Raw genomic sequence first — 23,882 nt, 5'->3', positions numbered from 1 at the left:
ACCCCCACCCCCACACGCTGGTTCGAGAACCCACTCTTTTTTCTTTTAAAATCCTTCTATTTCCACTCTGTTTTCCTTATTATAGCAAATTGCAGTGCTAACATAAAGTAAAGTAGAAAAATATGTTGCCGCTAAAATTCGCCGTAGCGGTGTTTTTAGTGGTATTAATTGGGAATTCTGTTGTAGCAGAAGATCCTTATAGATATTTCGATTGGAATGTCACTTATGGAACTATATATCCTCTCGGAGTTCCTCAACAGGTTCGTTTCTGTAAATGCAATGTATTTTTTTTTTATATTATATATGGATCTGGGTTTATTAGATCAATATGCTTATGTAACGGTGAAATTTATGTTATGTTTGTATAGGGAATTCTGATTAATGGTCAATTTCCTGGTCCTGATATCAACTCGGTCACCAATGACAATCTCGTTATCAATATCCACAACAGCTTGGATGAACCTTTTCTACTTTCCTGGTAATTCACTGAAACTTCCATTTTTCTGTTCACATTTAGTGCGTTGCGTTGATTACGTTGAAGATCACTAATCACATTTGATGGACTCGTGATAAACTTAACTGTATCAATTTCCAAAAAAACAAGGATAGCTACATAGGAATAATTTTTGGGTAATTTCCAGTTTGTTTCTGGGTTATACAATTGGCAAGTGCATTGGTTTGGGCAAATCTGTCTGGTTAATACGGTTCTGCAGCCAAATCTTTCTATAATAAGTTACATTTTTCAAAACAAATTGGCTCTAGATCCTGAATTCGTCTTTGTTTATCGCCTTTTTTACAAGAGACAGATATAAGATTTCGTGATCAGTGGATGTAGAATATCAGTATGTAATTGCTGGTTTGTATAGATCTACATTTTAAAAACAGAAAATAATAAAAAATGACATGTAAAATTGAATAAAAATGTCTACCAGTTACTAATCCTGGAGGACATTTTTGTTCAAAGAGCAAAAACAGAGTCTAGTTTGATATTTAGGGGTCCCTTTTTTCTTTTTTTGATTCCTTCTCATTTTAGCCGATTCTTGCGTCATTTAAAATAAAAAACTTTAGTAGTACTAGCGAATAAGTTTAAAATTGATGAACTGTGTCATACATGTTAACAACAGTTTTGTATATTTGATCTAAAAATTGAATGTTTCGGTGACCGCAAACTATTTCGGTGCGTAAAAAAAAAACTTATACAACATAACAACAAATCCCGTATAATTTCATAAACAAAAATATAATAAGTGAATAACTTAGGAAGAGAGCAATTTTCTAAAAATTCTCAACAAAAACTAGGTAGTATTGGAATTATTTATTTTGTGGCTTTGGTAAGATTTGGACGACAAGTTGACAAGTTCCACTTGACTATTGCTGGCTTCTACTGACAAAGAATAGAGAAAAAAAAATACCACATGGGGTTTGACATCAACATTTTGCAAGTCTCGTCGGAATCTTCGTGGCCTTTTCCAAATTCACACGCTACGAATCAATTTTAGCTATTTTTGGGCAGCAGCTTAATTAGTTAGTTATCCAGCTGTATAATTATTAACAACTTGTTTTCCAATTGTCATTCTAGACTAAGCAACAATAATCTGATCGAAATTGCGTCACTCTTCATGAAAATAAAAGTCCCATATGTTCACAGTTGAAGCATAGATGACATTGATACAATATGAGCTCAGACTCAGTATATATTTTAATAACATGATGAAAGAATTGAATTTCAACATAGCACAATTTTATAAATTAGCTCATTAGAAGTCGTGATGATAAAAAGTTGTTGGTAAAGAGCATTATACCACTTATTAATTTGTTTACATAATTTAAATTAGTTAAATTAATAAATTTTGAGAACGGACAGAAAAAATATATAAGGTGAATTGTTTCACATAATATATACAGAATCACATGGTTTCGTTGGGCCTGCTGAATAAATGATTAGGTGTTGAAAATTTTTATTGAATATAACTAGTCGGTGGGTCATGTGAAATGCATGTGAAAAGTAGATGCAAATTCTGCGTCTCGTGCTTTGTCCATTGAATTATTTTAAATAGTCGAAAACGACGTTTGTTTTCATGTTCAGTTTTACATATTCTTTTATATGTATAATGTCTGTTAAAAAATAATTTGAAGAATAAATAATTTATGTTGAAGGATAAAACATGTAAAACGTATGCATGTTCACATATTATCAATTATCATAATATCCATATTCAATTTCTTTATTCCACTTAAAATAACGATAAAATAATATTTTTCCTACTTAAAACGTCTGCATGTTTTCTTATTATAGTCCATTTTGTGAATTATCTCATCTAAAAATTTAAATTAACGTCTTATCATCTCGAAATATACGTGTAGGAACGGAGTACAAAACAGAAGAAACTCATTTGTAGATGGAGTATATGGAACAACATGCCCAATACCGCCAGGGAGAAATAACACATTCAATCTACAAGTGAAGGATCAAATAGGGAGTTTCTATTACTTCCCATCTCTTGCATTCCACAAAGCTGCTGGTGGTTTTGGAGGGATTAGGATTCTCAGCAGGCCTAGAATCCCCGTCCCTTTTCCGGACCCTGCAAACGACTACACCATCCTCATTGGAGATTGGTACAAAAAGAACCACACGGTAATTGACTCAGTATATAAAAGTTAAATTCGAACCTTTGCATGTACCTTATGGTTGTCTAATCACTAATGTCTTAAGAGTGTCGGTAAGGTAAAGTGGCTAGTTTTTGTTTGGGTTGCATTTTTTGGAATTTAGTGTGCTTTTTGTCATGGGCCATTGTTTGTTGGGTTTGTCCTTGACCCAAATATGGGCCCATTAGTAGACAACAACTGTAAAGTGCACGTTTTTTTTTATAAAAAAAGTGGTAGATATCACGTGGAATTAGTCGAGACGTGTGAAAACTGATTTGACAACCACGGCCATCAATAACAAAAATCTTTCTTAGAGCAGAGTTATGTGATTTCTAGATTTGTAATTGAAGGGCTATGACTATTGTTTTGAAAAGAAAATGTGGATTTATAAGTTTGAGTGAAAGAGTTAAATGGAATAAATTTTAGCCAAAGTTTTGTGATAGAAACTCAAATTTATTTGTTATCGAATTTCGTTGTATACAGGACTTGAAAGCAATTCTTGACGGAGGCAGGAAGTTACCTTTCCCTGATGGCATTCTTATCAATGGTCGTGGTCCTAATGGTGTTACATTCACAGTCGATCAAGGTAAAAAGAACGATGAATCAACGTATTAAGGACATTTCGTAGCCTGATGTCATGACATTTCTGAAAATCTAACTGAGATTTTTTTTCTTGTAATAGGGAAAACCTATAGATTGAGGATATCAAACGTTGGATTGCAAAATTCATTGAATTTCCGCGTTGAAGGACACAAAATGACATTAGTTGAAGTAGAGGGAACACACACATTGCAAACAACTTATTCCTCACTTGATGTCCATGCTGGCCAATCTTACTCTGTCCTCATTACAGCTAATCAAGAAGCAAAAGACCATTACATCGTTGTTTCATCTCGTTTCACGACTCCAGTCCTCACCACCACTGCTGTACTTCACTATAGCAGCTCTAACACCCCCGTCTCTGGTCCTCCTCCTGGTGGACCTACCATCCAAATCGACTGGTCCCTTAATCAGGCCCGCTCCATCAGGTATGTTCATCTTTCAATTAGCTTATATGTGGAACGCGTTAAGTTTAATTGATTAAAACATAGCTGATAAACATTGATTGTGTTTTATAGGACAAACTTGTCAGCAAGTGGACCAAGGCCAAACCCACAAGGTTCATACCATTACGGTATGATCAACACAACTAAAACCATCAGACTTGCTAGCTCTGCTGGTCAAGTGAATGGCAAACAGAGATATGCTGTCAACAGCGTGTCGTTTGTGCCACTTGATACTCCTCTAAAACTACTCGACTACTTCAAGATTGGCGGATTCAGAGTTGGAAGCATACCTGATTCCCCAACTGGTGGAGGAATTTACCAAGACACGTCTGTTCTAGGTGTTAATTACAGGCAATTCATTGAGATTATATTCGAAAATAATGAGGACATCGTCCAGAGCTGGCATCTTGATGGCTACTCTTTTTGGGTTGTAGGGTAAGTTAGAACAAAATTCACTTCTAATGCCCCGTGATTTTCTAATACATTCATTCTTGATATTGATTTTTCCCAATGTTAAATGCAGGATGGATGGAGGCCAGTGGACTCAAGCTAGTAGGAACGGATACAACCTTCGTGATGCAGTTTCACGTTGCACAACTCAGGTAAGAACAAAACAGAGGAAAAACAGAATTTGAAGTCTATTTAGAAGTCAAACTAACGCGATTAAATGTTAAAATGTAGGTCTATCCCAAGTCATGGACCGCGATATACATTGCATTGGACAATGTAGGAATGTGGAACCTGAGGACTGAATTCTGGGCACGACAGTACCTCGGTCAACAACTATACATGAGAGTTTACACAGACTCAACCTCATTGAGAGACGAATATCCAATTCCAAGAGGCGCTCGTCTTTGTGGCAAGGTGGCTAATCGGCACACACGACCACTTTAAAGCAAATTCTGCAATTCTAGTAGAGGATAATTTAATTTTATACAATCCTTTTGTATTATTTGAGTTTAGAAGTAATGCCTTGTTACTACTAGTAGCTGCTAAAATGACCTTAGCTCAAGGTCGCATTCTTTCTTCAATTCCACGAAAACATTATATTTTGTTCTTTCCTCATTGTTGTAGTTACCTTAAATTATGATAAATGAAGTGCATTTTGAATTATCGTATGCACATTGGCAGATTCCATGTTTTTTACATTCTTTTGGGTCTCCAATGTGACTAATTTTAATTCACGTCAAAAAGTTAGGACGATTCTATTTTCATTTCGTGGTATTATTATTCTCTTCACTTATTATTTGATATTTTCAAATAGTTTCGATAAGTCTTTATTTGGTATATTCAAATAGTTAGAATAAGTCTTTCTATAGGCAAGCTAATCAATGTTCATAGTTAAAAATTGACAAGTTAAGCGTTGTTGAAACTCAACCATATTGGTCCCAAATTTGATGAGCATTTAGGCTTATGAACTTTTATTAGGACGTTACAACTATTGCAAGTTGAATTTAGGTTCAACTTTTAATTGGCCAATGACATTATGATAGAAAACTAAAATGTGATATTTTAGAATTAAAATTTATATATTTAAAAATTAAATGAGAAGTACTATAACGTTGTAATTTTTTTTATATTAATATATTGCAAAGTATATTTTAAAATATTAATGAATATTTAAAATATTTTTACTCACAAAAAATAAAAAATGAAAATTATGACAAATAAAAGTAAATAAAGACTATTTCTCAACTAAAAGTGAATGGAAGACTATTTCTCAACTAGTATTAAAGGTTTGGACTTTGGAGGAGTAAGTGAAATTTACTCTAAATTTAAGTCAAATCAAAAGATTAAAGTATGTTAAAATACAATTTACTTTTTTTTTTTTGGAAAATCAAAATTTAAAGCATTACTCAAAATAAATAAATAACAGGAAGTAATTATTATTTTTTAAAAAAGGGAGAAAGTGCAATTCATTTTAGTTCAAAGTAGTGCCGCCAGTCGCCTAATTTACCTGATGGCGGGTGAAGTTGCGGCGGCGGAGGTTATCGGCGTCAAGCACTTGAGTTCGGCTGAAGCTGCGGCGGAGGAGGAGAAGCTACGTCTTCTCCGCGAAGCCGTCCATGCGCTGCCAGTGAGCGCCGTCAAAGATTTATGGTCCATTGGGGTGCGTTTGTTTTTTATTGATATTTTATAAAGCGATTAATTTTGTTTCTTAGAAAAGAGTTGAACTTTCTATGTTTTTGAGTTAGATTTCGTTATAAATTTAACTTGGTAGTTTTGTTTTTGAATGTTTAGTTTAATTCTGTGAAATAAAAACTTCAAATTTCTTGTAGTATCACATAGATATTCCTTTATTAGTACATTAGTGTATTCATTGAAACTATGGATTGTTTGGAGAAGAGAAAGAAAATGTCATGAAAGTGTTAGCTTTAGAGTTAATTCGAGCTAGAGTTCGTTCTACAAGCTTCTTCGAGATGTAATTAGATCATATACGATAGAAAGCTGAATCACTAGTAAAGAAATTGGGATGCAAAGTTTCTTAGTGAATCTTCATTTTCGTAGAGTAGGTTGGGTATGAAATGTACTGAGGTTCTAGAGTTCAAGTATCAGTTGATCATGTTATATGACATAGCAACTTTCAGCTTCAAGTCACAAAAAAAGAGCTATTTGAGTAAGTACATCATTTAAATTGGGAGATAAGGAGCTCTTACTACTGATTCCCTCTTTGTTATAGCAGGAGGATTTAAGCATGTCTTTTGATACTGTTACCATTATAAAAAAAAAGCATACGTCTTTTGATAAATTCCACATAAGCCCTCTCCTTTTATTTATTCACGGGATATCTTAGCTTCAAGGTGGGTTGACATAGTTGAACATTGCACTTTCTGGAAATGATGAGAGGAGCATTGAATTCTATACTTTCACATATATGATCATAAAAAGCTTTTGAGGACTACTTCTATAATCTATTTTACCTCCTGCTCCCCTCATCCACTGCAATCCACCCTGCCGCCAACGCATGCACTAACCTTTTGCATACCAGGGTGCATTCAGGTGCATGGGTCTTGGAAGGTGCTGCTTGTGGTTGGTAGAGAGGTTTGCAAGAACATTACGGGTGTAAAACTAAGTGATTGAATTTATTGATTTGTTTGCAAAATGACTAAAATGACTGAATTTTATGAACATTAATGTATTGGTGGACCAAAACTATATCTTCGCGTTAGTAAGAGTATTTTGTAAAAGTAGGTTTCTGGTGAATTAAGTCCATTTTTTGTAATTTCAAAGCCATGTCAAATGGCTTGTTGCACTATGCGATACTTGAGGAACTTTCTTCCTCTAAGGAAAGAAGTGAATAATTGGTAAAGGTAATCTGATTATTGACTATGCGATACTTGAGGAACTTTCTTCCTCTAAGGAAAGAAGTGAATAATTGGTGAAGGTAATCTGATTATTGACTATGGTCGGTCATCCATCTGTAATTAATTTGTCCAGTCAATGAGTAGAAGACATTTTCTATTAATTCTTAATCTAGCAACTCAAAGAACTTTTTTTTTTTAATTTTATTTTAGGCATGTGTTCGATGCATTTTCCGACTATTTGGACTTCATGAACTCATGTGTTCACATCCTTCACTCTCAATATCAAAGTGGTGTGATATTTTAGAAGATGTGATGAGAAACAAAGATGGAGAATTTAATGAGCAATCACATCAAGAACGATCAAGGGAGACAAACTTTTGCAAAATATGCTTAGGCATTTTGCAATTTCTCTATTATGATGATACTGGAACTTTATTAAAAAAGTATAGTGCCGATGACTTTGCTGTAGTAATTTCTGAACTTGTAAAGCAACAATATCAACAAATTGATAGTTTTTCTCTTGAAGTCTCATTGCCTTCGGTTGTAACAGAAAATGATCAAGCAGTTTGGTAAGATTTTAGAGTCTGATGAATTTCTTTATCAATTTCATTCACGTTGGATAGGAGGGTCAGATGCCCCTCCAAAATACTTATGCTAATTTTCTTTCTTCGATCTGAAACTTATACTTAGATTTTGTTGTTTTCCACCATTAACTTCCATATATATATATATATATATATGTATGTATGCCTTTCTTATTTGAATACCTTCCAATATATTTTGTTTTCAGGTTGTATATGAAGAATAAGTACCGCCATGAACTTTGGTTCCAAGAGAAGGCTGAATGTCAATTCATTTCTACAAAAGACATCTTCAAACTATTAGTGATAAATCCATTACAAAGATTGTTGGTAATGAAATCTTCTTTTCTGATCTCTTTTGCACCTCTTCTGTAATATCAATGTTTGACACTATGGGATTAGAATTATGTTGGTAATAATTGTTATTTTTCATTTGGTGTGAATATATATGATATATGATACCTTCAAATTGAGAAAGTCAATTGGGGGCAAACGTTCTAACTGAAATGCGTTCTGCTGATTGGTCAATATATAAACCTGTAAAATAAAGGATGTAAATGTATATATATTATGGGTTATTCACGTTTGCAGGGTGTAAAATCTACTCAAAGTTCTTTTCGCGTTCGCTTAACATACTCACATTCTGATGCATTAACAAGAGATGACGTTCAGGAAGGGAATGGAGGAAATAAGAGGAGGAAAACAGGCATGCTATCTTGTCAAAATGCTTTTTTCCCATTTGAGATTTTAAGTTTCTAGTGCTTGGTACCTTACCTGCTGTTTCTCATTACTGTGTCTCAACCCTTGAGACACTATCGGTGGTGATAGTTGTCTTGTGGGCAGGTAGGCATAGATAAGCATGCATTTTTCATTTTTCTCTTGTTTTGAACAATATTTAGTTTAATCATATGCCAGGATGATGTAAACAGATGATATTTCTGATGTTTTGACTGTTTACTCTATTAAGCTTACTTCAAAAAGTCTTCTGCTTTAGGTTTTTCCAGTTCTTTCCCTTGCCTATATTTAGTACCTCCAGCATATTCATCCTTTTATACTCATATTTTTCCTTCATATGCTGTCTCGAGAAAACTCTAGTATCAGTGTTCAAAGGAAGTAATTTGAAAACAAAAGGAAAATAGAAATCCATGAATTGCGACTTCTATGCTCCTGCATTTGAATATTGGATCTAATTGCTAAAGTGAAACAAGTATCCTCTCAGTACTCTTCATTTTATGATTGCCTGTGCTAACAAAGTTCCATTCTGTGCTCCATAATATCTGCTGGATCAAATGTTACTGGTTGTCATCCCATAGTTTATTTGGGTGCAATAGAAAGTATTGACTGATCGTTGTCAGACAAAGCAGGTTTCACTGGTGACCTCAAGACAACTGGGGAATCTGTTACTCCTCATGTTGAGTCTTTTGATAGTAATATTGTTGATGGAGATGGACTGACTAAAGTTTGTCCCAAGGAGGCCCAAGATCTCAGTTGTAATAACTTAATGGCTAAGTTAGATAAGGTATTGAGGACTTCTAATTATTTTTCATATGATGGAACTCCAACTATTCACTCTATTTGAAGTTTATTCAATGTATATATTTTTCAATCATATATAGTGAATTTTTTTTCAGGTCGGTAAGCCTTGTTCTCTGGCCATTCATTGCTGCAGAAGCTCTACATACATTGGAGGGAGATATCTTAAGGTATAGCAAATTCAACCTGAAAAGCTTTGTTGTAAATATACTTCTCTGCTAAACCCATGAATAAGCACCACTGGCTGTTTGTCATCATTGAATTCTGACTTTCTGAGCTCTGCATACGATTTAGTTTTTTGACTCGAAAACATTATCGCCAGTGTTTATGCTGCTTTCTGTACTTCAAAGAGGTGTAACAAGACTAGAAGGAGAAGGATGCAAAATGTTGTGGAGAAGTTAAATCATCCTATGTGAAGGACTTTCATAGAATGTATGTAGATTGGAGATTGTTGCTTGAGAAAATCTTAATTGCCAGTGAAATGCACTGTCATTTGACTATTAACTACAATTTGACATTGTTGTAGGCTAAACATTGTAAACCAATAGCTTGCACATGTACCCGACACCTTAAGGCACTGAGTGGAGTAACTCACGACTTTTAGAAACCCCTGCTAATCGGGTGATTATGATAATATGTAAAAGAATGTAATCATCCAACCCAAAACCTAGGATAAGTTTAGTGATTAGGAACATTTATTATCCCTTTGAATACCAATATATATCTGATGTAGGACATTATACATCTCTTAACAATTTTGAAATGGTGGAAGGTGGCTTATTCTTCAAATATAACTTATTAAATTACCATTAGATATGTAGGTTATAATTATTCAGCTAAGCTCAATCTTGGTCTCCCCACTGTTATTGGACATGTGTAGCAAGCAAGCCCATGTACTAATCTCATGTCTGTTTCTGAGAAGGGTTATATCTATATTTGTGAATTCTGCTTCTTGCTCATTATCACAAACTTTATGTTTGATCAACCCTTCTTAGTTCCATAGTCCATTTAAAAAGTTGCTCTGATGGAGTATTAACCACCTGAGAATGTGCCTTTACTGCAGTATTCGAGAAATGTGAGCCAGACACGCTGGGTTATTGATGATGAACGAATGGGAGAAGCATCCGTTGAGGTATTTCCCTATTCTTTATTGTAGTAATTTCTGTTGTTGGTAGTTACTGGGATTATAATTGTTAACTCTTCTTTGAATGTTCTCTTAGGAAATAATAGGTGGGGCCATCCTTCCTATCTTCCAGGGTGACAATTATAAGTTTCATGCTGCCGGTAGGGAGGACATTGATGTAAGAAAGATCTGGTTTCTGACAGACCATAATTATTGGATGATTATTGATCCTCTAGTCTCAACACTACCTTTCTCAGGTTCGGATGCTCGGTACAGGCCGTCCTTTTCTTGTAGAGATACAAAATGCACGCCAAGTCCCTTCTGAAGCACTCATAAAAGAAATAGAGAAGAAAATTAATAGTCTAGAAAGTCAATACGTGAGTTGGTTAATACTTCTAAGCTGTCTTTGATAACTTAAATGAGTGGAGCACACTGCACCACATCATTTTCCCAATATATATGCAACAGTCTTTACATATTTTGCATCAGGTCCGGGTTAAAAATCTTAGAGCTGTAGGCAGTCAAGGGTGGGACCTCATGCGTGAAGGAGAGGCAGAGAAGCAGGTAAACCTCTGGCTATTTGAGCTAGTACTAGCTTATTTACCAGCCGATCTCTGCTTAAAAACATATTTATTTCCACCTATCTTTTCATAAGAAATTTCTTTCCATCCAATACAGAAGCAGTACGCTGCATTGGTGTGGATTTCTCGTCCTGTCAGTGATGAAGATTTGCAAACTATATCATCACTAAAGGAATTGGTGAGTAATTCTCTATTTGGATTTACTGAAAAGAGTTTGAAGAATCCCTAATCGTTTGTGAAATTTTGCGATAAACCTATCACATATACATTCTTACATATATTAAGAGTGTGTTCGGTAGGATGGAAAATGTTTTAACTGGAAAATATTTTTCTAGGAAACTAAATGGGTTTCTTACTTATTTTCTTCGGTTTGGTACGTAAGCAAAAAATATCATCCTAAAAGCATTTGTATGTAATCAATGTGGAAGGGGGCTATGAGGGTGGGATGAAGATGAGATGTGTGGGAGGGTGGGTAGGCCACAATCAATGAGGAATGCTACTTGTGGAGCTTGTTTTCCTTACTTTCATTAGGGAGCTCATCTTCCTCATTTTTAAGGAGCTTATTTTCTAGAGAATGTTTTTCAAAAATTTTGACTAACCTAACATGTGAAAATTAGAAAATATGTTCTGAAAAGTGTTCTCGTCCGTACCGAATACACCCTAAAAGAATATATCAGAAATATATTGAAAAAACAACTAAGACCAAGATTACCTATTCTTTTTGCTTTGAAAAGAGTACATTTTATATTTTCATGGAGCACTAGCTTTTATTAACTGTTGGAGTGCCTGGCATGATTGTTCATATATCATATCCCCTCCTTTCAATTACGAGTGTTGAACTACTACTAAACATGGGAGTAGCATCAAATGTAGTTGTGTGTGATTTGATAATTTGTTAAGGGCTGATCCACTACCATCTTATCTAATAATATGTTTCATTATCTCTCCCCGTTTTTTGTTTCTCTGGGCTTCAGAAAGTTGCTCAAAAAACGCCTATAAGGGTTCTTCATCGCCGAAGTCCATTGGAGAGAGAGAAAATTATACATTGGTATGAACAATTTCTAGCAACAGACTAACAACTATGGGTTTACTTTTATATCAATCGTGACTAGTGTTGTTTCTTGTGACAGGATGCAAGTGGAGAGGGTATCTGGAAGCTCACAATATCTTCTACTGCATCTGTGTACCCAGGTTACCATCTTCCATTGACATTACTTCGCTTTTCTCTAACTATGTTTTCTTGGGAAAGAGAATACGCGGATAAATAGCATAGTTACATAAGGGCTAAAGAGTTCTTTCATAATTGCTGTGAAAGAGCATAATACAATGGCAGCTGTCTTTTACAGGCTGGGACATATATCAAGGAATTTGTTCACGGGGATTTTGGTCGCACTCAACCTAGGTATAAAGTTGTTATCTTTTTTGTTTAACATTGTGCTTCTCCCTTTATCATTATATGATTTTTATTAGCTCTATTAGTTTATTATCATAGTTAAATGCTTCCCCAATAATGCTTCTCAAAAAGATATTCCCCAGAAATGTTGTACTTAAGGGGCCGTAATGCAACCATAGAGAGGATTATGATCTGCTGAAATCATAGTGAGGAAATTACCAGGGAGTAGGAATAATAGTAATTGATTTTCTTTGGCAAAAGAAGTTAGTACTTTGGTCCTCAATTAGCAAGTATTAGGCATTCTATCTGCATTGATAGTACGGTCAAACTCAATAATATTTGATAGGTTCAAACTCAATAAATTTTGTTTACTACACACACTAATCCCAAAAAAAGGTTCGGTTGCTACCTAGGAAACCGACCCTCTGCCTTTGGAATGGGGATAAGTTCCTTTAAAGTTGAGCTAAACCATTGGAGAATATATCCTTCCACTACTTTTTTTTTAAAAAAAAATTAAGCCATCACCATCACAGCTTAAAGCTATTAGGCGTGGGGGGTTTGGCTTGACCCCTACCATGTCTATAATTTCCATCATAAGTTACACAAAAACCAGAGGGGGGCATGTACCTAACCTCTGGAAAAAATAGAAAGTGGAAATTAGGACATCAAAAAAGGGAAGGCAACCTACTTGTAACCTTCCACTCAAGCAAAAATACAAGATTCAACTAACAAAAAAATTACATTTGTCGTATCTTCTTCTTATACAAGGTAGTTGCCATCTATCCTTCCACTGCTCAATGATGAAGTGATCACGCCTGTTTGACAGTAGTAGCATATATTGACCATGGCAGCTCAGTAGAAGCTGGAATAGTTAACCATTTCACAATAATCTCTTACTTTTTGTGCATTATCTAGTGTCATGTTAGTTACAGGGTTGTGGGATAAATCGCTGCAAGGCTAACTCGAGAACCTTTTGCATTTACGGTCTTTAGCTAATTTATGAATTATATAAGGATGGAATGAGGAGCCTGCCGGTTGGTGTCAACAATAAGATTGTATTAAATTATATTTATCTGTTGGTCTACTTATCAGTTCTTCAACTATAAATTTACAAACCTTCTTGTGTGCTGCAGTATCGGTTCAATTCTTGGTTGCAGAACAGAGATACTGCAACTCGATGTTACGGATGTGAAAATGGATTGCTTTCAGGAAGAATGAAAGAACTATAATATTCTTGGACCCAGGAATTTGCATTTGAACATTAGTTTTACATCCCTATTTTGGTGTAACATTTTGTATGCATCATAAGATCAAATTTTCTACTATTTAATATGTATTATGAAACATCTGCAAAATCAGTTGATCATAATACTTAATTTTGATGCTATGACATTTTTATGGCTATACACGCTTCTCGTTAAGGGTAAAACGAAACGTGTAAAGTTAATTGTTCTAGATATAGAAATTATGTCATTCTTTTTGTAAGGTTTGGAGTATTATTTTACCATTCTTTGTCAACAAAAGAGGAAAGGGTAATACCCAAATATACCAATTTCCCTTTTACATAAATATTATGTACACATCATTATTCTGGAATGCATCATCAGTGGTTATCCTATATGAAAAATTGTTCATCTTGTTAACATTTTTTTACATGCATCCTTGAGCCAAATAGACGATCCGTGTTTGGAACTGAGGCGTAGTTATTTCCGATAACTCTTTTGCAAGCAGATACCTTTTATTGGATGATGAAGCACCAACTGTGAGGACATCAAAATCCGACCACCTTATTTGTGTTCCACTATTTTCCATATTATACCTTTGTACAAACATAATTTTACTCAACCCAAGCAGCACCCAACTCTTTAGCCATGAATGCATATCTGTCTGCAGCTTCATCAATCTGCAATGCAAGTTAATGAAGTTTCAGACTTTCCCAATCGGCACCTCGGGTCATTAATTGAGCTCACCGGGGCATAGCTACCACGGCTACTATCAACCCGAGCCCTCCAGGTTGTAAAATAAATGGTTATTGGTGAGAAGCTTACGAGTTTTTGTGTTGGACGTCCACATCCATGACCAGCCTTACGTTCGATCCTACCAACGATAGGGTTGGTCTGGGGACTTCCCTCCTGGCTCGTGCACAGGACGTATTGCATGGTCTGCAGAGCATGTCGCGATGGATGGAGTTAAGTTCTATGTACTGATAATGTAAATTTATAATATTTAACATGATTTTGCTAACTAATAACTTACAGCCAATAGTTTCAATGAGTGCAGTGGAACAACTCTATCATCATGATCTGCAGTCAATAGCATGATGGAAGGGTATTGAACAAATGCTAAATTGACAGATTTTTCCCATGGCCTACTCACATTATGCAGTGGTGAATACCTGAAGAGAATATTAGATGAGTAACTTGGATGTTGTTGCACGTGTCAGATCCCCCAAAAATGCAAAACCGACAATATTTTTAAAGAGTCCGAGGAATTTTTTAAGTGAGGATAGTAAACTTACTTGATTAGCCACTGAAATTCTTCCTCCTTATCAGAACAACCAAAATCAGAGGTCCATGCATGGCCTAATGAGAAATGGAAAATAAATTGTAACTACACACAAACAATAACCAAAATTGTAGCAAAATATAAATTTATATATATATATATATATATAAAAACTTACCTATAGTGAATTTGTGGAATCTAAGCATATCCATAACACCAACATGAGCAAGAGCACAGCCAAAGAGATCAGGTCTCTGCATTTTTGAAGTTAACACTGAATTATCAGTACTAGAATCAGGGGCGGAGCTACAGTTATCCAAGACATTCCTTCACCGGAAAATTACACTACTTATATAGGTCTTTTTTATAACGTATATCTACTATATATGTTGATCCCTTGGCTTCTTTGTACGATAACTCTGAGGTCGGGGTACCACTAATTTCACGATGTACTTGCTACCTCATACCAGTATACAGGTGTCGGGTTTCTATGATCCCCTGTATTTTAAGATTTTGAATGCCCTTGGTAAAAATCTTGACTCCCCGCCACTAACTAGAATGCAACAAAAGCAAAAATAGACATATTGAACCTAATTTTATTTTATTCACTTTTAGGTCACCTAAAAGACAACTACAGGTAAATTTTATTGCAAACATGAATGCGTAACCTGCAAAACATCCAATGTTACCTATTACAACAGATAAAACAAGACTATTAGCGTATATATAAGTTAAATCCTTTGAACGAATATCTGAAATACCTGATTTACACAGGCTCCAACAAGAAGTCCACCATTGCTTCCACCTTCAATACACAACTTATGTGGCTGTGTATAACCAGCACATACAAGATACTCAGCAGCAGAAATAAAGTCATCAAAGCAATTTTGCTTTTTGTTAAGAGCACCACCTTTATACCACTCTTCTCCATATTCTCCGCCACCACGAATATTTGCTATGCAAAACACAACACCTAAATGTTTCGCGAGCACAACGCGAGCAGCAGAAAAATGTGGTGTAATACTAACATTGAATCCTCCGTATCCGTATAATAAACAAGGGTTGCATCCATCAAGAGAAATACCCTTTCTAGACACTATGAACATAGGTATCTTGACACCATCTTTACTTGGCACGAATACCTGCAAATGAAGCCCCGTTCGCAAGAAGAATCGATCAAAAAACAATTTTTTCCATTGTTGAATCCAGTGTATTACAGAGTGGTAACATCAGTTGGATTTAACAACACGAAAAGAGGGATGCAACAACAAACAAGGCAATCACTATTTCAGACATGTTTACGATTACAAGAGGCATTTTGGTATATTTTATATAAAATTAGTTTAAGACCACAAGATTCAACAATCTTATTTACTTTCTTAAACTCTGAAACTACGTGTTAAGTCAAAACCAGACAAACAAATTGAAAAGTAAGGAATACATGATTTATTTTTAACACAAATACGGGTTTGGTACTTTTGCTACTCATAAGCATCACATAAATTGTCTATAAAGTGCGAAAATTCATTCACCTGATTAACTTGAAACTCCGTCCGATCAAATCCAGGCACGACGATTTCTCGAAATACTTTAAGGTCAGGAACTTCACCTTTGAGATTACACTGATATATCAATCCAGGGATCAAGAAGTTCATGAATCCAATAAAAATGGAATCATCTTTTCGACGAGCTGAAATCCCCGAAACTCTGCCAATATCAATAGGTAAACAATGCAGCAATTCCCCTGTTTCCAAATCTCTCAACTGCAGAACATTCTTCACATCTCTCAAATAACTCACAACAAGTTGATTTTCATTTACTGCAACAGCTGATTGTAACACATCCTTTTCGTCCTCTTCGATTATGTCAGACCAAAAATCAGGATTTTCAACGTCTACTCTGATTAATTTGTACTTTGGAGCATCCTTGTTAGTTTGAAAAGTGAAAATTGTGCCATTATGTGCAACGTAATCATACGAGGCATCAAATGTATCAACAAGCTTGTTAAAGGGAAGCGCATCGCGCTTGCCTTTGTAACCTTCAATTCCATTTGGTAGTGTAGATAAATCACAATAGTATAATTTGTTGACAGTATCACAGTTCCTGAAAATGTATAGCAGAACATACTGCAAAATAAAAGGTATATTAAGATAGTCAAATGGACGTATTGGGCTGATTTTGGCCACGTTAAAATGGTTTGAGTTAATAAATGCGTCTATCAATTACTTACGATGAATTAATTACCTTTCCATCTTCAGTAACTGAAACTATATGTCTATGCATTGGATTTTCTGGATCTTTCCAACACAATATATCATCAGATTGATCAGTTCCCAATCTATGATAATATACTTGCTGGTGTAAATTTGCATTTGTCTCTCTTCCAACGTCCAAATTTTCACCGTTTCTGAAAAAAATTATCTCCACATTTTAGAATTAACCATATAACCAAAATATAGTCAAAATTTTCTTACATTATCAGGTCATTTAAAAAGTACATAACTAACTTTTATGCGTATATCTTATATGGAGTTCACGGGAATCCAGTAACTTTTGGGCTAATCTTATATTTGTGTTACACTTACTTGGGAGTTGGATAACGGCTGTAGAAAAATCCTTTATTGTCACGAGTCCAGCTAACATTTGAGAACTTAACCTAATTAAATAAAACAAAATTACAATCAAAATGGTATAGTAGTGTAACTTTTTTTTTATATTGTCAGCATATATATAAAATTAAACGAGATATTATACATTAATTCTAAAAACGTACCCATAAAATTGTATCAGGCTCATCGCGTTTATCTTTCACTCTCATAACTTTGATAGTTACCCAATCACTTCCACTTGAACTTATACCATATGCTAAATAGTTAGCGTCATCACTAATTGCATATATACTCAATGACTCTGTTCCATCTTCACTAAGTGTATTTGGATCAAGCAATATCTCTGATTTTCCATTTAAACTATCCTAAAATATCAAATTCATATAAAATAAAAATTAGAAACAAATACAAAACGACTTGTTAATTGGCAATTATGAACGACCTTACAGTATAACAAAGAGTACATATAAAATTAAACTATTAGTATTATATACCTGAACGTAAAGAACTTTTTGAGGTTGAAGGCCCGTGTTATGAAAGTAGAAGTACTTATCACCGGCCCTAAAAGGAACATCGTATTTGGGAAAATCGAACAATTTTGTGAGTTTTTTACTTAGCTTTTCTCTTGTCTCACAAGTCTTGAGTATTGACTCGGTCAAAATTACTTGTTTCTCAACAAATTCTTTTGTCTCCTTTGAGTCTGGATCCTCAAGCCTAAAAATGTCATTCTATTTTAATCAGACTAAAATTAAACAAATATCATATAAAATGAAACAGAAAAAGTACGTACGTACCATCTATAAGGATCAGAAACATCGACACCATGATAGTTATCAACGACATATTCATCACGACGAGCAAATGGGTATGTCCAGCTCGGCTCATCGATAGCCGGAAGCGAACCCATTTCTCACCACAAAATTATAAAATCTCTTGTATTAATAATAATTTTTTTTTAAAAAAAGGTATTTAACGTGAATTAAAAGGGTAATTTTCGAAATCTTTGACGTGGGAACAAGTTGCTTATTTTACCAGTATATATAAGAAAAATACAATTTTGAGAAAATTGAGATGACGTGAGTTAATGAACAAAATGAGAACATTTTTGGGAAGATTTCTAAATTTGAATGGTGAATTTGGCGGAAAAGTAATAAAAAAGTTGGATAAATGTTGTCATTTTGTGAATTATGTCGCCATATATTTTTTGGGACACTCATTTCAATTTTCATCAGATTCTTTGACGATATCGTAACATGATCGTCTCTTATTTCATGGGAAAAAAATATAATAAAATAAAATAACGTACGGATACATTTTTTGCACCGACTAATAGTTTGGTAGGTGTTTCGATACTTTTTTTTTTTTTTTGGTTGTTGTTATTTTTCATCGATGTTTCGTATATATATTAGATCAAGATTAAATTTGAATTTACATAAAAAAAAATTCACGTTGAAGATGTCGATACTTTTCTCATATATATGAGTCAAGTAGAATATTTTATTCATTTTCATTTTACTCGTTTTCGATAGGCTCATATTCGACTTGACTCGCTCGTTTGTCAATTCTATACATTATTTGTCTATATTACTAAAAATAGTTATTCCAAATTACTCTTTCTAGTCCATGACATAAATTAAACATAACTTTCCAATTTTGCCCTTTTAGTTATTGTAAAACTACACTTGAACTTATCATCTAGAAAATGCAAATGAAGGACAAAAATGGAAGAAATGTCCAACAACACTTAATTTGAATATTGAAAAAAAAAATCAAAATTCACTTATATAGATTAGAGGGAGTACTTGTCAATTTTTTTAATAAAATCAATTATTATTTTTTCCTATTTTACTCAGAAAATCGTGCATCAAATTATATATAGTATCCCTTATAAATTAGCATGTACTCTTTCCGTTTGAAATTATTTATCATGGTTTCTATTTTTAGAGTCAAATTATAAAAATTTTGACTAACATTTTAAGTTGTATTTTTTCATCATATTAATATGCAAAAAATTGTAATTTATAGTACTTTTCATGTACTTTTAGAATATATAATTTTTTTAAATAAAATATCAAATTAATATGATTTAATTTACTTTTGAAAATTAGTCAAATTGACTTTCGATAAGCGTAACTTGACAAACAATTCCAAACGAATAAAGTACTAATTATACATGTTTCTATAAATTGCAAACCAAATGTGTTGAATTATATACCTAATTTTATCAAATATGATATTTACTTATACAAAATTTAATATATGAATTTTTAGCTACTAATTCGAAACGACCTTAAAAACCTTAATACATGTATTTATCTTAGGCTCTACTTAAGAGATAATATAATATATGTTATTGTTATAATTAATGTGTATTTTATCCTTAATTTGTGTCTAATGCTTTTATTGAGTCAACATTACTTGATTTGTGTGAAGCATATCACCCCATGAATAATTTAGTTTTTGTCATATCAATATTTAAATGTGCAATCACATAACAATATGATGCACGTTGCTCCTTATGTGAAACATGTTAGTTAGCATCTTTTATACTTATTAGCTTCTTAATTAATTAAAACGAAAAAAGAAAGGGAAAAAAATTATTCGATGTTTACACTAAATTAATTTCATTTTTATAATTATGTGATTTAATTAAGTGAAATACATGTTAATGTATTAAAATTAAGTAAATTAAACTATAATTGATATAAACACCCGATGCAAATAAATTTTATCCAGAAAGAAAGAAAAGAGATTCCCTCAAAAATGAATTCCATAGAATAATTTTTTTGAAACAGATGAGGTTTTTCTTATATCAAGATCTCATTTAGACATGATATGAAATTAGTATGACAGTATTTTTCTTTTAGAAACAAATCAGAATTCTTAAATATTATGAATATAGAAAAGTTGTTTTTGAAATTGCTTTTGTATACTAAAAATAAATCAATTTCTTCGTAATAGTATGTCAGTAAGTTTGCTGGATAGTTAAAATGTATTCATATCATAAATTTGCATACAAATTAAATTGGACACGAGCCAATCATACACGCTCAATAAATATTCCTACGTTATATTTTACTATATTCTTATGATAAAATTATTTTTTTTACTTATTTATTTTAACTAGATAGGTACTCGCATGTGCTAGCACGGGCCCAACATCATAAAATTTGATATTATAAAAAAATCATACCTTTGTTTAGATATAAAAAAATACATAAAATTTTTTCTAAATTTGGCAGCAAAATTTACTTTAGTACTTAAACTATATGGACATTTAAATACCCTCTTATCATCTTCGAATTATTTTTTTTCCACCTTGAGACTATAACACTACTTTCATCCGTCATATCATAGTCACATAATCATATAGGTACCACTTCATTAATTTTTAATTCTTTCTTACTTATTCACTATTTTCTATTAAATACTTTTTAAGATTAATTATATTAATTAATTTATTTATAAATACATACACCACTCCCTCTATTTCTTCTCCCTTGTTCACCAAATCAACTTTCAAGACTTACTTTTTTTCTTCCTCTTCACTATTCAACTATTTTTTTTTAAATATCTAGAATGAGAAAGTTCACTATAATATTTACATTATCTTCTTCAAACTTATTCAACAAAAAAACCCTCTTGAAAATGAATATTTTTTGAAAGTGAAGTTTTTCTTGACAACTCAAATAAGAAATGAAGATTGCATAAAAAATGATAAAAAAAAATATAAATTCTATGAGACATATTTGAATAGATCTAGAAATCAAAACAAACCATTCAAAATTCAAGAAAGTTTATATTTATAAAATTGACACAAATAATATAGAGCAAAATAAACGTCAATAAAATGACTTTGATATTAAATTTTACATATTAGTAAAGGACTAGTAAAATGAAAATAATTTTTTTTTTGAAGTGGGGAGGAAGATGGAGGAGGATGTGTTTCAATAGAGAAAAGGGTGTATTGAGGAAAAAAATTACATATTTTTTTAGAGAGTTAATATATCAAGAAAAATTATGTAAAATATTAATTATATATTGATCAATAAAAAAAGGCCATGTGTAGAACTTCAAAAGATTCAGCTTCTTTTTACTTTTTTTTTCACGCGCTTTAGGAGAGTACACTCACTCTCTCTGCTACATCATCCCTTAGGAGGTGTTAAAATCACTTGAAAAATATTATGAAATATTTAAACGCTTGTGTAGTTTAAGGGTTAAAGTAAATTTTGATGCGAAGTAATGAGAATTTTTATGTATATTCTCTTTAGATATTAAATGATAAGTACTTCATAATATTTAAAATCCACAATATATAGACGTATAATGTTTATTAGGATGAAAATGTTAGTAGTAATATGTTGTTCGTGGCTTCTAATTTTAGAAAAAGTATATGTAATAGCTATTGAAATCAATACCAAATTAATGAGGTAATTTACAATTAAGACACATAAGTTTGTATAGATAATTAAAATGTCAAAACTATCCTGAATTCAAATTGAAATATCAAAAAGCAGACATGTTGATATTAGTTAATCAACTCGTGTTTCTATAATAGTAGAAAGAATATAAATCAAGAGAGAGCTTTTTACCCCCCTCTCTTATACTATTTTTAATATTAAATAATTATATAAGTAGTATTATCTCTCGCACTTTTAATAGTTCATTACATTAAATTTTTTTTTCACTTTTACCCGTAAATTATAGCATATCAAAAGAAAAAGAAACTCAACATTAATTACTTATTTCTCAAATTATTTTTCAAGACCTAAGACTTTATGTCAATTAATAAGAGTATTATGATAAAATATTCAGATTAATCATTATTTCTCAGGGCCAGTATTACTATATCAAAAATAATTTTTAGCAATTATTAATTAATGACAATAATTTAATTGCCATAAAAAACTAGATATATATTTTTAACGGCATTTAACACTCTTTATAAATGTTCAACACTCTTTATAAATGTTAAGCTTATATCGGCATTAGATCCAATGACAATTATTAATATTGCCGATAAAGACTTTATCACTCTTTGCTTATATATAAATTTATTGCCGCTAAAAATTATTTATGTTATAGTGTGTAAATTTAAAGTGAACAATTGAAATAAACACATAGTAGTAATCAAAAATAGAATTTCAAAGTATATACATGTTTATAAAAATTTATTTAAGAATTATATAGAGTGATAGAGTGAATAATTGAATACTCCTATATAGTTTAATGAAAGGGGTGTACTTTATAGATACAAATTAAATTTATGTATAAAGAAGAAATAATAATTCATCAATATATGTTGTTGGTGTAGGTTGCACACATTGATGACACTATAAATTAGCCTCCGCAACTATTTTGGTATTTACATACCAATATGATTTACTGTCTGACTCTGAGACTCCCACAAGGGAAGGGACAAGCACCAAACTAAATTAAATATAGCAACATATACTCTGGCAAACCCTTTGCCATTAAGTTCCAAATCATCGATTATACTCGATACGGAGTTAGAATTTTTTATTAAAAGTATATATTTTTCAAATTATATTGAGAAAGTTTAACATATATATAATATATACTAAATGTCAAATTTGATTTCACGTATATAATTTACTTTTTCAATGAACCTTTCTTCTTACTCTAGCTTCGTCACTGAGTACTTTCATTTCCTCGAATTAAACAAAAAGATGTCTAACACCATGTGAACCGTAGGGTCTCCTTGCTTTCCACAAAACCAAACGTTCCATTTTGAGAATGAAAAGGTGTGATGCACATTGAAAAAAAGTGAGTATGAAATAATAACAATGATCACTTTCATTACAACGACTAATAATGATTCGAAATATATTTATTTGAGATTTTGAAGACGAGTTTTAAAAATGAAGAAAATTTTATTGAAGCATTAAAAATAACCATTGCATTGCATAAATTTTGATTTAATCAGACTTAGAAATCATTTGATAGAGTGTATTAGAAAAAGCCCTTGCAATGCACAAATTTTGATTTTACAACTTAAAGTTTTTGAGTGCTATTATATTAACAATGTGTTTGAATGGGTATTATTTTGTGTTAGTTTAAATAAAGGATTTATTTTAAGTTATTTATATATTTATCAGTCTTTTAAAAATAAAAAACTGATATAAAAATAAATTTAATCAATTTTTAAGTTAATCAATATCCTTTTGTTCTTTAAAGTTATTGATACATGACTTTATATATAAATGAAGATATCATAATCTATCAAATATCATACACAATACAATATCACATTATACCTTATATACAATAATAATCTCATTATTCTGACTAAGAATGGATGATTTAAAATAATTGTAATTGTACAAAATTAAGATATAATTAGTCATTTATTCTTACTGGTATCTTTGATCATAAATATAAATATAGTACTAAAGTGATGCAAAAGCAAAATAATTAATAATAAATAAAAATATATCTAGTAGATGTATATAAAATTAAATATGACAAATAAAATAAATCGAGAAAATAACAATATTATCTAAAGAGAGTGTGAGTGGGCTGTGAAAAAATAAAATGTC

The 23,882-nt window shown here is 32.3% G+C and overlaps 3 protein-coding genes across 4 annotated transcripts; 2 read left to right on the top strand and 1 right to left on the bottom strand.

Annotated features, from left to right (window-relative positions):
* LOC778302 (multicopper oxidase-like protein) lies at positions 1–4,803 on the top strand. Its single transcript, NM_001346903.1, has 8 exons — positions 1–260; positions 369–478; positions 2,365–2,635; positions 3,130–3,232; positions 3,329–3,674; positions 3,765–4,127; positions 4,216–4,294; positions 4,374–4,803. The coding sequence occupies exons 1-8, from the start codon at positions 123–125 to the stop codon at positions 4,584–4,586; spliced, it is 1,623 nt and encodes a 540-aa protein (NP_001333832.1). The 5' UTR covers positions 1–122; the 3' UTR covers positions 4,587–4,803.
* A 648-nt stretch (positions 4,804–5,451) lies between these two features.
* Positions 5,452–13,693, top strand: LOC101251773 (uncharacterized). 2 transcript variants are annotated; one of them, XM_004238357.5, is made up of 15 exons: positions 5,452–5,802; positions 7,208–7,566; positions 7,788–7,908; positions 8,170–8,284; positions 8,943–9,097; positions 9,210–9,281; positions 10,175–10,243; positions 10,332–10,412; positions 10,492–10,611; positions 10,724–10,798; positions 10,913–10,993; positions 11,790–11,863; positions 11,946–12,006; positions 12,162–12,217; positions 13,342–13,693. In XM_004238357.5, the coding sequence occupies exons 1-15, from the start codon at positions 5,653–5,655 to the stop codon at positions 13,424–13,426; spliced, it is 1,674 nt and encodes a 557-aa protein (XP_004238405.1). In that variant the 5' UTR covers positions 5,452–5,652; the 3' UTR covers positions 13,427–13,693. The 2 variants fall into 2 exon arrangements, with proteins under 2 accessions (XP_004238405.1, XP_010320448.1); XM_010322146.4 differs by having other exon boundaries at positions 5,572–5,802; positions 8,934–9,097.
* A 51-nt stretch (positions 13,694–13,744) lies between these two features.
* On the bottom strand, positions 13,745–18,514 carry LOC101251470 (uncharacterized). Its single transcript, XM_004238356.4, has 12 exons — positions 18,117–18,514; positions 17,817–18,036; positions 17,487–17,687; positions 17,299–17,369; positions 16,958–17,120; positions 16,246–16,839; positions 15,475–15,855; positions 14,892–14,967; positions 14,727–14,790; positions 14,465–14,603; positions 14,257–14,370; positions 13,745–14,111 (listed from the first exon to the last, which is right to left on the bottom strand). Exons 1-12 carry the CDS (start codon positions 18,227–18,229, stop codon positions 14,046–14,048), a joined length of 2,202 nt encoding a protein of 733 aa, XP_004238404.1. The 5' UTR covers positions 18,230–18,514; the 3' UTR covers positions 13,745–14,045.
* Positions 18,515–23,882: the final 5,368 nt, after the last annotated feature.

The sequence above is a fragment of the Solanum lycopersicum genome, chromosome 4 (assembly GCF_036512215.1).
Source record: "Solanum lycopersicum chromosome 4, SLM_r2.1".
In the NCBI taxonomy this organism is placed as follows: domain Eukaryota; kingdom Viridiplantae; phylum Streptophyta; class Magnoliopsida; order Solanales; family Solanaceae; genus Solanum; species Solanum lycopersicum.
This window is presented reverse-complemented; position numbering and strand designations above follow the sequence as displayed.

Coding starts and splice junctions, on each gene's coding strand:
- LOC101251470 (XM_004238356.4), bottom strand. CDS start 18,229: ATGGGTTCGCTTCCGGCTATCGATGAGCCGAGCTGGACATACCCATTT. Junction 17,688..17,816: donor AAAAAGTTCTTTACGTTCAG/GTATATAATACT, acceptor TTGATATTTTAG/GATAGTTTAAATGGAAAATC. Junction 17,370..17,486: donor AGCCTGATACAATTTTATGG/GTACGTTTTTAG, acceptor TTATTTAATTAG/GTTAAGTTCTCAAATGTTAG.
- LOC101251773 (XM_010322146.4), top strand. CDS start 5,653: ATGGCGGGTGAAGTTGCGGCGGCGGAGGTTATCGGCGTCAAGCACTTG. Junction 7,567..7,787: donor GAAAATGATCAAGCAGTTTG/GTAAGATTTTAG, acceptor TTTTGTTTTCAG/GTTGTATATGAAGAATAAGT. Junction 10,413..10,491: donor CCGGTAGGGAGGACATTGAT/GTAAGAAAGATC, acceptor TACCTTTCTCAG/GTTCGGATGCTCGGTACAGG.
- LOC778302 (NM_001346903.1), top strand. CDS start 123: ATGTTGCCGCTAAAATTCGCCGTAGCGGTGTTTTTAGTGGTATTAATT. Junction 261..368: donor CTCTCGGAGTTCCTCAACAG/GTTCGTTTCTGT, acceptor ATGTTTGTATAG/GGAATTCTGATTAATGGTCA. Junction 2,636..3,129: donor GGTACAAAAAGAACCACACG/GTAATTGACTCA, acceptor CGTTGTATACAG/GACTTGAAAGCAATTCTTGA.